This window comes from Lepidochelys kempii, chromosome 1, assembly GCF_965140265.1.
Source record: "Lepidochelys kempii isolate rLepKem1 chromosome 1, rLepKem1.hap2, whole genome shotgun sequence".
NCBI classification, from domain to species: Eukaryota; Metazoa; Chordata; order Testudines; family Cheloniidae; genus Lepidochelys; species Lepidochelys kempii.
The window spans coordinates 16,019,282-16,030,946 of NC_133256.1; the positions used below are offsets into that span (position 1 = coordinate 16,019,282).

The 11,665-nt window shown below is 48.1% G+C and overlaps 1 protein-coding gene across 1 annotated transcript; it reads left to right on the forward strand.

Annotated features, from left to right (window-relative positions):
- The first annotated feature begins 456 nt into the window (after positions 1-456).
- LOC140908514 (rano class II histocompatibility antigen, A beta chain-like) lies at positions 457-6,815 on the forward strand. Its single transcript, XM_073335779.1, has 5 exons — positions 457-608; positions 872-1,138; positions 1,900-2,181; positions 3,143-3,253; positions 5,541-6,815. Exons 1-5 carry the CDS (start codon positions 503-505, stop codon positions 5,621-5,623), a joined length of 849 nt encoding a protein of 282 aa, XP_073191880.1. The 5' UTR covers positions 457-502; the 3' UTR covers positions 5,624-6,815.
- The last annotated feature ends 4,850 nt before the right edge of the window (positions 6,816-11,665 follow it).

Below are 11,665 nucleotides of genomic sequence, written 5' to 3' on the forward strand. Positions count from 1 at the left end.
AGTGGAATAGGTGGCCAGGATGGGCAGGACTGGTCCCAGCAAATAGGACTTTCACCCCTGTCTTCCTGCAGCCCAGTGTGCTCCAAGGTCACTTCTCCTGTCATGGGCTGTGTGGACGGGGAGGGCCTGGAGACATCAGTCCCAGGAGAGAGAGGGCCGGAGCAACAGTCACAGCATCCCAGGTGCTGTGCTGCCCGTTCTGCTGTGATTGTGTTCTGGGACACTGGCTGCTGCTGGGACTCTGGGTCTGTCTTGCTCTAGGAAGTTGACTCTACCGCAAAGGAGAAGCTGGCCCCATTGCTGCCTAGTGACCAATGATATGGCCCAGGCCCAAGGCTGGCAGTGGTATTGGCTGGGGGCCACCCAATCGCCTAGGTATTAGGCAACTTCCTGAGTTTTTGTGGTCAGGACTTTGCAGAGAACTTCCATTTTCGAGAGCTGTAGTGAAATATTATTGTTCTCAGCTTTGATCTCCCCATCAACTTCCCCCTCTTGAGCAGCAATGGCCCCCGGAGGGATCCCTGGGGTCGCCAGGAACTGCTGGGCTGGGGCTCTAATAGTGGCGATAGCACTGAGAACTCACAGAACTCATTGCACAGACCCTCCAGGTGAGCAGAGACCCCAGTGCTGGGGTGGGGTAGCCCTTTTGGGCTCTCGGGATGGGGAACACAAAAGCTTTCCCCCTGCCCAGCTCAGGGCTCAGAGATTCTCTTACAGGATCAACACAAGGGACTAACAACTGGAGGTGAGAGGGGAGGACTAGCAACTGGAGGTGGGGAAAGGCTGCAAGGGACTAGCAACTGGAGGTGGGGAAAGGCTGCAGCAGAGGTGGGTGAAGGTGGGTTCCTGACCTGTTCCTCTCTCCTCTCAGAGCATTTCCTGCTGCAGCAGAAGTCTGAGTGTCACTACACCAACAGCACACAGCGGGTGAGGTATCTGAAAAGACTGATCTGGGGCCAGCAGGAGATCTGTTACTATGACAGTGACTTGGGCTTCTCTGTGGCCCTCACGGAGCTGGGTCGGCCGATCGCGGAGTATTGGAACAGGCTGGAGTGGCTGAGCTACTTGTGGGCATCAGTGGAGAAGTTCTGCAGTTATAACCGTAGGAGATTTAAGAACATCACTGTGGATAGGCGAGGTGAGCTGAAGTGGGAGGAGACCAAATTGGAACTGGGAACTTTGAGTCAGCCCCCGATCTGGTGGTGTTATATTTGCCTCCCTCTGCACACTCCCTACCAGGCAGCAATTGAGCATCAGTGGGGCTGGGTTTGATCTTGAAGGGGCAGAGTGGGAGTCGGAGGATGGGACTGGAGAAGACAGAATCTTTAATAGCAAAGGATTGCTCTCAGCTTGAATTAGGCCCCAGATTCCAGTTTTGAGGGAAATTCTCCCAAAACCTGATACTGAAGGAAATAATTTGGGTGAGCCCCACAGACAGGCCAGGACCCCAGAGCTCCACACAGGGTCCTCCCCATCCTGCCAGCCCCTGCAGGCAGTGAGACTGGGACTAAGGGCAGCAGATGAAACCCTCCCACCCATCCCCTACCAAAGCTCTCTGTAGGAGGCACTGAAGTACTACAGGGATCCCTCACCTGGGAGACAGTGATGAGGGTGGGACCAGTGTGACTGGAAGGGGTGTCATGCAGAATACAGTCATGGCTGTGCGTTTCAGGGTCAGGGCTGCTGAAGAAGATGCAAACAGGTGGGTTTCAAGGAGAAATCCAGATGGTGTAGACTTGAGCTGGCCCGCTCTGGGCCCATTCCCACCCATGTCCCAGCAAGGAGCAATTTCTGATAGGACAGAACAGGAGAAGGTATGTGCTTTGGGTCCCCTTTGCCAAGGTCTCTCTCTCTCTCTCTCTCTCTCTCTCTCTCTCTCTCTCTCGCACACACACACAGTTAAGCCCAGAGTGAAAATTTCCACCCTGAAAGCAGAGTCTTCCCACCGCCCCAGCTTGCTGGTTTGCTCCGCAACAGGGTTTTATCCTTCCGAGATAGTGACCAAGTGGTTCAAAAATGGGCAAGAGGAGACAGCTGGAGTTGTATCCAGGGAGCTGCTACATAATGGAGACTGGACTTTCCAGATCCAGGTGACACTAGAAATGAAACCCAGGTGGGGAGATGTCTACACCTGCCAAGTGGAGCACATCAGCCTGCACACGCCCATCACCATGCAGTGGGGTAAGAGACTGACATTGGGGCAACCCCGGATGATGCCTTGGGGTCACTCCTAGCTCTATGGAGACGACCAGAGGCTGGCCGTGAAGCAGACTGTGATGGGATGTGTGCCCTATACGTGCTGTGAGAGGGTTAATATGTGCCCGAGAGGCCAATTAACCCACCTGCTTGTAACTGTTCAGGTAGGCCAGGCCTAATTGGAGATAAAGCCCAGCTGGGTTCTCCTTCCCCTCTTCCTCCCCCTCCATAAAGAGATGGGTGAGCCCAGTTGAGGGAGACTGGACTGAGTTCACTCTAGGGAGCAGCCTGAAAGAAGGCTGAGCAAAGCAGGTGAACTGGAAGCCTGACTGGAGGCAGGGACACTGCTGGGCTGCAGCCTTCCTGAACCCCTGAGCAGGGGTGCCGGAACCAGGAGCGCTGTGGGAGCAGCAGCATGCCTAACTTGAAGTGGTTTCCACTGTGTACAAGGGTTACAGTTTGGTTCAATGGCTTTCAGCACCCTCACTATAAAAATATTTCCAATGCCACTGCCCCTGTGTGAGGGGAGGAGTGTGCCAGCCCCTGGAGAGTGGGGTTGCTGGAGGCATAGGAACCTGGTGGGGAAAAGACTGTAGCACTCAGAGCATGCCTGGGAGGAAGAGGTGGCCTGCTGAACCCAGCTGGGATGAAGGTTTGGTTGTTTCTTTCACCAAAGTCTAACAAACATGGACTCTGAGGCCCCGGAAGGGACTGGACTCTGTATAGTGGGCTGGCTGGAGGGCCAGGTCACTCCTACAGCTGGAGAAGGCCAAAGGAAGTGGGGGGAAATGGAGGCAACAGGTGCTGCAGGGTAACAACCATCTAGAAGGGGGCACAGTGCCCCACATACCTACTTCCTCACGCACTTCAGTAAGACAACAAAGATATTGTAAGGGAAATCAGAGTCCAGGCTGAGCCCTAGTCCTCTGTGCTCCTCTTTTGACAGTAGCACAGTCTGACTCTGCCAAGAGCAAGATGTTCATTGGAATTGGGGGCTTCGTACTGGGGTTGAGCCTCATGGTGATGGGACTCCTCATCTACCAGAAGAGTAAGAAAGGTGAGTAGCGGGTGAACGAAGGAGGTGAAATGTGTCCCCAGTAAGATGGCCCGATAGTCTTTAGGATTTCACTATAATTTAGATTTACCAAGTCAGTTAGCTTGAAATTCAAGCACATTTTGGATTCTTAGGATCTATGCCAACACCTATTGAAGTCAATGGCAGTTTTAAATGACTTCTACAGACATTGGATTGGGCCTTCAGTGACTAGAGACCTTTCCAGGAACCATTTGGGCCATCCTTTGTGCCTTGAAAGATCAGTCTCTGACCTGGTATAGCTCTGAAACAGACCATCTGAATTCTGGACTGTGGTGGTGCTCACTTATGGCAAATTCTCCACTTCTTCCCCACAGACTCTAGCAACATCACTTTATTGCAGACAGTTAGTAGACTCTGGATATGGATAAATTCATATTTATGTACAAAAGAATTAAGAAACCTCTCCTTTAAAATCAAAAGAAACCTATGAACTCTTGACCGCAAAGTTTTGGTTGGTTGTTCCTTTTGCCAACTTCTCTCTCATCTCAGTACACTAACATAAATTTAAGTTCTTCCACTTAAAATGAACTAGAATGACCGGTTAAAATCCTGATGGTAGGATCTCTCTCACACAAGCACTCACAAGCTTTCTCCAGCCTAAGCCTGTCCAATGACTCCCCCTTTTCTTAAACAAACAAACTTAGCAGGTTCTTCATTCTTGGTCTATTTCTCTTAAGAACAGGGGTCCTTGGCCAAGGACCAAAATGTTTTGTCATGCCTATTATAGTGTCCCTGAAACTTTTGTTGAAACATAGGCAGGTTTAAATTGGAAAATTACCGAGATTCCAGGGTCCACAGCCCTGACAGGGAGCCTCTGAGCCCCAAGTGGAGCTCTGGAGACTGGCAGGTTCCCTGCAACACAGCAGCCAGCCTGCAAGTGCCCAGTTGGTGCCAGGATTCTGGGGGACGACTGGTTCTCCGCATCTGCAGGCAGGATTCTTGCCACTGCTAGGCTCCAAGTTTCTGGGCAGGGAGGCTACCAGCAATGAAATTGACATTCTTGTCAGTTTCATGGCTGCTATTTCTCATTTTGTCTCAGAAATACCATATTTTGCTGTTTTGTCATGAAATTTTCAGGGATCTCCAGTTCCAGTAAATTTGCTTTCCTTCCAGATCAAAATGAAATTAACTTTGTAAATACCAAAATCCCTGAATTTCAGCCAGCTCCAGTTATGACCTCCCTGCCCATCCCAAATTGTTTACTGGGTGGGTGTCTTGGCTAGATGGGACCAGGACCTGTGGGTAGGGTCTCAGTATGGAGAAGGCTGAGAACCACTGCCTTAGAAAATTAGTTCCCAAACACCAGTTTCTCCTTAAATTAAGAGGAATGGGGGAGCAGGGACTGGAGACTTGACCCTGCCAGAACCAGCTCTCTAGCCTGCCTAAGGCTCTGAGCACATTTCTTTCGGTTTTTCAAGGTTCCAAATTACCCAAACTCAAAGTAACTTCAGACTTCATTCTGCAACCCATTAAATACTCTCTTCCCCCATCAGAGCCCCCTGGATGAATGTGCTGTAGGGATGGAAAGAGGAGCAGAGAGGATGTTGGTTGAGTGGGTATCGCTTCAGCTGCCCTTATTTGGGGCTCCTATTGTCTCCTCTTATCTCCCCATTTGTTATCTCCAGATCCTTTATATACTCAGACCCATGTCGACACTACAAAATTATGTTGATCTAACTTACACTGGCATACAGCCACCACAATTATGAAATCGCTTGTGCGTGTGCACACTTGGCTCCTTGTGTTTGTGGTGTGCATCCTCACCAGGAGCGCTTGTATCGATTGTATTGTCAGTGTGGGGGATTGTGGGACAGCTCCTGGAGGCAGTTATAGTCAATGTAAGCAACACATTGTCTACACTGACATCGACCGCGACTATGCTGCTCGGGGAGCTGGGTGTTTCTAATCAGTATAGAGAGGCCCTTATGTCAGCGGGAGTCAAATTTAAGTGGAGATGCTTCCACAGCTAGTTCGACACAAGGCAGCTTACATCGACCTAACCCTGTAGTGTAGAACAGGCCGAACAATATTGAGAGGCTAGAGCTGGTGTGAGAATCAGGCAGATTTTGCTCCCTCCATTGAGGGTGAAGTAGGAGCCTCCCCGAGCAGCAGAATGTCCTGATTCCTGCTAGAGTATTTCACCTCCCTGAGGCTGCCAGGTGGAGTCACTGGGGAATGCCCTGGAGCCTGCAAGAGAAAATTTCCACTTGTCCCCCAGTGGTTATTTCTCTTTTCTCTTTCCCCACAGGGTACCTGTGCTTGGACACTGGAGAATCTCGAGCTGCTGGGAGTGACAGGGGTAGCTCTACAAACTTACTGCTCTGTGACTAAATCCTTCCAAGTTCTGTGAAGGGCCATCTCTAAATCTTCCTTTAACTCTCTGCATTCACTCATGAGCCATTACTCTCTCCCTTCCCCTTGCTAGCTGTTTCTCGTGAGCTCTTGCCCAGGTCAAAACTGTGCTGGCGGGGGGAGTCATTGCTTTCCCTCAATCCTAGCAGGTTCCCCTCCTGCCAGTTTTTCCTGCTGCTCTGCCCCAGATTTAACTGCTCTGCAGTTAAAGAACCAAAGCGCTTGTAGATCTGAGATTGTCCCCCAGGGCCTGATTTCATGCAAGCTGTTGACTTGGGGAATCTCCACTAGAAGAGGAGGGCAGGATCCAGCTGTCATATGGAGCTGAGGATGGATGTCCAGCTACTCCAAGTGCAGCACATACCCAGACAGAAAAGAGGAGAATAAATAATAATGTTTCTAACTAATGCTTTGCACTTAGAGAAATTTTGTCTAAGGATCCGAAAGGATTTGATAACTGTGAGTTAATTAAGAGTACTAATTAACCTGGTGTTGATCTTTAATTTCATCTGTTTGGTAACTTTCTGAAGCAGATCTGTGATTCTGTATATCATGACACCCCACCCTTTGGCTAATGGAGATTGTACTGTACTCAGCTGATGAGCAGAACATGAAAACCTATGTAGAACACCAAATTAAAGAGATAAAGCCTTCCCCGGGTAACTAACAACCCATGAGATTATAAACATGGAGAAAATGTTTACACTCTAATTTGCCTTTCACTGTCACTGCTGGTTTGTTCTTGCTGCTGCTTTTACTCCTGGCAACCGTCTCAGTCAGCACAGACACTGAAACTAGGCTGCTCAGTCTCAGTTTCTGTCTCTAACTAGGTTCACTGTGTGGTTCTCATGCACTACTCAGGTGCTGTTGTACTTACCTTAGGGTTTTATCCTGACACTCATCATAGATTTCATAGAATTTAATGCCAGAAAGGACCATTAGCTCTTCCAATATGATCTCCTGTATAAATTATGTATATATCCCCCTATGTTGAGCCGAAAGACTTTAGTTGGACCAAAGCATTTCAGTCCTCAGGAGAATAAACGATTAGAGGCCATTGGGAAAAAACAGGAGAGACAGCGGTGCCAAACTCACAGTGATAAACCAAAACCTGGATTTCAGGCCTCAGTGACTTGGCAGTGTCCAAGAAATGAACCAACACAGGATAAAACCCAATGATGCTTTGAAAAGTAGCACCCCCAAGGTTAAACCTACGAGGAGTCCAATGACACCTTAAAGACTAACAGATTTAGTAGGGCATAAGCTTTTATGGGTAAAAACTCACTTCTTCAGATGCATGGAGTGAAAATTACAGAAACAGGCATAAATATATATTGGCACATGAAGAGAAGGGAGTTACCTTACAAGTGGAGAACCAGTGTTGAAGGCCAATTTAGTCAGGGTGTATGTGGTCCACTCCCAATAATTGGTGAGGAGGTATCAACACCAAGAGAGGGAAAATTGCTTTTGTAGTAAGCCAACCACTCCCAGTCCCTATTCAAGCCCAAATTGACAGTGTTAAGTTTGCACATGAATTGTAGCTCTGCAGTTTTTCTTTGAAGTCTGTTTTTGAAGTTTTTTGTTGAAGGATGGCTACTTTTAAATCTGTCATTGAATGTCCAGGGAGATTGAAGTGTTCTCCTACTGGTTTTCATATGTTACCATTCCTGAAGTCTGATTTGTGTGCATTTATCCTTTTACATAGAGACTGTCCAGTTTGGCTAATGTACATGGCAGAGGGGCATTGCTGGCACATGATGGCATATATCACATTAATAGATATGCAGGTGAATGAGCCCCTGATGGTGTGGCTGATGTGGTTGGGTCCCAGGATTGTGTCAGTAGAGTAGATATGGGGACAGAGACGGCAACAGGGTTTGTTACAGGGATTGGTTCCTGGGTTAGTGTTTCTGTGGTGTGGTGTGTAGTTGCTGGTGAGTATTTGCTTCAGGTTGGGGGGCTGTCTGTAAGTGAGGATTGGCCTGCCTCCCAAGGCCTGTGACAGTGGGGGATTGTTTTCCAGGATAGGTTGTAGATCGTTGATGATGACCTGGAGAGGTTTTACTTCAGGGCTGTTCATGGTGGCCAGTGGTGTTCTGTTATTTTCCTTGATGGGCCTGTCCTGTAGTAGGTGACTTCTGGGTACCTGTCTCACTCTATCAATCTGAAAAACAGAGCAAGACAGATACCCAGAAGTCACCTACTACAGGACAGGCCCAACAAGGAAAATAACAGAACACCGCTGGCCATCACCATCAATTTGGGCTTGAATTGGGACTGGGAGTGGTTGGCTCACTACAAAAGCAATTTTCCCTCTCTTGGTATTGACACCTCCTCCTCAATTATTGGGAGTGGACCACATACACCCTGACTGAATTGACCTTCAACATTGGTTCTCCACTTGTAAGGCAACTCCCTTCTCTTCATGTGCCAATATATATTTATGCCTGTTTCTGTAATTTTCACTCCGTGCATCTGAAGAAGTGGGTTTTTTACCCACGAAAGCGTATGCGCTAATAAATCTGTTAGTCTTTAAGGTGCCACCGGACTCCTCGTTGTTTTTGGGGACACAGACTAACACAGCTACCCCTCTGATACAAGGTTAAACCTGGTGTAGAGTGGAATGGAGAAGTGACAGTCATGGTAGGACCCCTGATCACATGTAGGACTTAAATTGTTGTATAGGACTTCAGGACTGATCCTGCAAAACTTTCCTGGTGGGTGGGCTACTTAGCATGAGTAGATCCATTGAAGTCAAGTTAATGGGACTACTTGTTACAAGACTGGGCCCTTAGATCTGCCACTGTAATAAGTAGTCTTTAAATGCTGATGGACAGAAACTAACCCGTATTTGCACAGTTCATTAGATTATCCAGTGAAACAAGCTTCTGTGGGAGATGGTGAGATCACCTTAACTGGAAGTATTCAAGGGACAACTGGGCATTCATCAACCTGGGATACATAGGCATAATTAATCCATCCTGCCATGATGCACGGAGTCACAGAGGGAGCAGATGACCCACCAAAGATGTCTTTCAAAATGAACAAATGGATGAATCTATGAAATCTTCAATCCCCCAGGGTCTTTTTGTACAGCTCCACACAGCCTGTGGAGGAAATGGTAACTATATCCAGCAAGCCTGTTTCTAATTAACAAATAATTATCTACAAATTACTGTAATTATTGCCTTGGATTCCAAAGAAGAGAGCCATGACAAGAAGATGAGCATAGTTTCCTTACGAGTGAAATATTTTCCTTGTCTTATCTTGAGTGCCCCGCTGCTGTGAGGCTTCGGGACTTTGCTTAGCTTTCCTTTTGAGAAGTGTGATAAAACTACCCTTGCTGCCTGGGAAGGGAAGTATTGTTTAAAAGGCATGCAAGTGTTTTTCTTGATCTCTCAATTTCTCTTATCTGCTGCTTTAATTCTGGACAGTTTTTTGGGGGTGTCATAAAAATAAAATCTGTACATTAAATACCACAGTGCGAAGCATAATCTAAGCACCTAGACCATATAAGTAAATGAGCAAAATGAACCACCAGGGACTGAGTTGTGCAATGAGGAATAAAATCTAATGCTTGAAAGGAGGGGCCAAAATCTTCGTTCCCACTATTGCTAACCTGGAAAAAAGGATAGGAAAGTTGAATTTATTCTTTGTATTGCAGCAGTGCCTGTAAGCGCCAGTCATGGACCATGACCCCATTGTGTTAGGTGCTGTACAAACACACAACAAAAAGATGATCTGTTGGGTGGTTGACATCATTTTTTTTAGTGTGTGTGTATGTGTGGGGTGTGTGTGTGAGTCAAATCACTTTCTCCCCCAGTCTTAGCACTGGCAAAATCTAGGGCTAGTTGGACCCCTCAGTTTATTTCTTATTACAAACAGGGACCTTGTAACAGGGGGCTTTTAAGGGCCAGAGACATGGGGCCGGCCAGCCAGCATGCTTCACTAATGGATGCAGCTGAGAAGGGGACAGGTGTTCTCTATAAAAAGCTGAGGAGTTGGGGGCCAGAAGCCACATAGGCTGCTGTGGGTGGTAGTCTCTCTCTTGGGCTCTTTCTTGGAGACCTTATTAAAGGGACAGACTTATTCTGTTCATTTCTTTTGGGTTTCCCCCTTGTTTGGATCCTTTACAGGCCCCATTGTGCTAGGCACTGTACAAACCCACTGTAAGAGATGCTGCCTCCTCTGAAGTATTTAATTCTAAAGAGACAGGACTGGCAAAGGGGTTGGGGGAAGAGAAGAAAGGAATCACTCCCATTTTATGGATATAGAACTGAGAGACTGACCTGGCCAAGCTCTCACAGGGAGTCTGTGGCAGAGCTAGAAACCAAACCTAAATCTGAATCTTAGTCCAGTGTCTTACTCACAGAATCATGCTTCCTCTCAGCAGTTCTCCACTTTATTCAGTCACTCTTAACTGATTCCCCTAAATGATACTGCTTGCTGCCAGTGTTTCCAGGACAGCCTATACTTTGGATAGTCTGTGCTATGTTTATTATGTTTATGCAGCTGCAGCATATTTGCCTGAAGTTAGTGGCCTGTAGATATGCAGCTATGAAAATGTGGTGTCTTATTATGCAGAAACAAAAGCTGTCGGATCCTGGTCAGAATTAAGGCAATATGGGTCCTAGGCTCTACCCCTATGGCCCTGCCTCCACTCCATGATCCTGCCTCCCCTCATAGATTTGCAGGAGCAGCATAAGACCCCTTTATTCCATCCATAGGCGCCAACTTCTCCTGGTGCCAGTGGGTGCTCGGGCCCCCTTGCCCCAGCCCCACCCCCTCTTGCCCCACCCCCATTCCAACCCCTTCCCCAAAGTCCCTGCCCAAACTCCGCCCCCTCCCTGCCCATATTGGACCCCTTCCCCAAATCCCCGTCCATGGCCCCACCTCTTTCCCGCCTCCTCCCCAGAATGTGCCGCATTCCTGCTCCTCCCCCCTCCCTTCCATAGCTTGTTATGCCGTAAAACAGCTGTTTCGTGGTGGCAAGCGCTGGGAGGAGAAACGGGGATGCAATGCGCTCAGGGGAGGAGGTGGAGGTGAGGTGAGCTGGGGAGGGGAGGAAAGGGGAGGGGGCAGGGTGGGGAGCTGTCGGTGGGTGCAGAGCACCCACCAATTTTTCCCTGTGGGTGCTCCAGCCCCGGAGCACCCAGGGAGTTGGCGCCTATAATTTCATCCAAGAATGGCAGCAGACTCCCTTCACGCCTGAAGAAATGGGGAAACACCCCACCATTTACCCCAGCTGCCAGGGAATATCTGCTTGAGTGAGTGGGCCAGGCCTGCTGTTTCTGTCATTCACAGAGTCCTCTGCTGGGATGGCATTGGCAGGCCAGTGGGAGCTTCACGCTCCTCCCACAGATCACTGGGAGTTAACTCCCATGCATCTCAATGGGGTAAATTTAACCCGTTGGAGCTATTGTTTCAGGCTCTTTGTAAACTCACACAGACGTCCCTGAACAGGTTACACGTAGGTCACATTTTCAAGCTTTTCTTTCTGACCATGGGGGATAGAAACTTACTTTTTTTCCCCACCAGTGATAACTGAGATTATGCCCTTATCACATGAATCTGGGAGCTGGGGCCCTAGGCAGAGATTTATAATGCCTATGCCTTAATCCAGCCCTGGTTATACCTAGGCTACCTCCTTTGTTAAGGAGGGGCAAATTGAAGAAAACATTTCAACTCAACTACCTACAGCCAATTTTCATGGTGTTCTCATATGAAGGAGGCCTTCCCGAGGAAGCCGTGATCTGGTGTGGAAGTTCACCATCTACAGAACTCATCTCCCAGGCAGGGGGAGTGAGTGGGGAATGCATGTGGTTGAGAATGAGGTCTTCAGACAAGGGAGTTGAATCAGACCCAAATTGGAACCAGTATTTTTACTTGAACCAGAGCCTGTCCCATAATTTTGTCCTACCTGCTGAACTCAAACTGGCACTAAACTAAATCAAAAACTGGGTTACTGGTTAAAATAAAGTTTCCGTATTTTTTTTTAAGCTCAATATTTAAAAAAAGTCC

Coding starts and splice junctions, on each gene's coding strand:
- LOC140908514 (XM_073335779.1), top strand. CDS start 503: ATGGCCCCCGGAGGGATCCCTGGGGTCGCCAGGAACTGCTGGGCTGGG. Junction 1,139..1,899: donor CATCACTGTGGATAGGCGAG/GTGAGCTGAAGT, acceptor ACACACACACAG/TTAAGCCCAGAGTGAAAATT. Junction 3,254..5,540: donor CTACCAGAAGAGTAAGAAAG/GTGAGTAGCGGG, acceptor CTTTCCCCACAG/GGTACCTGTGCTTGGACACT.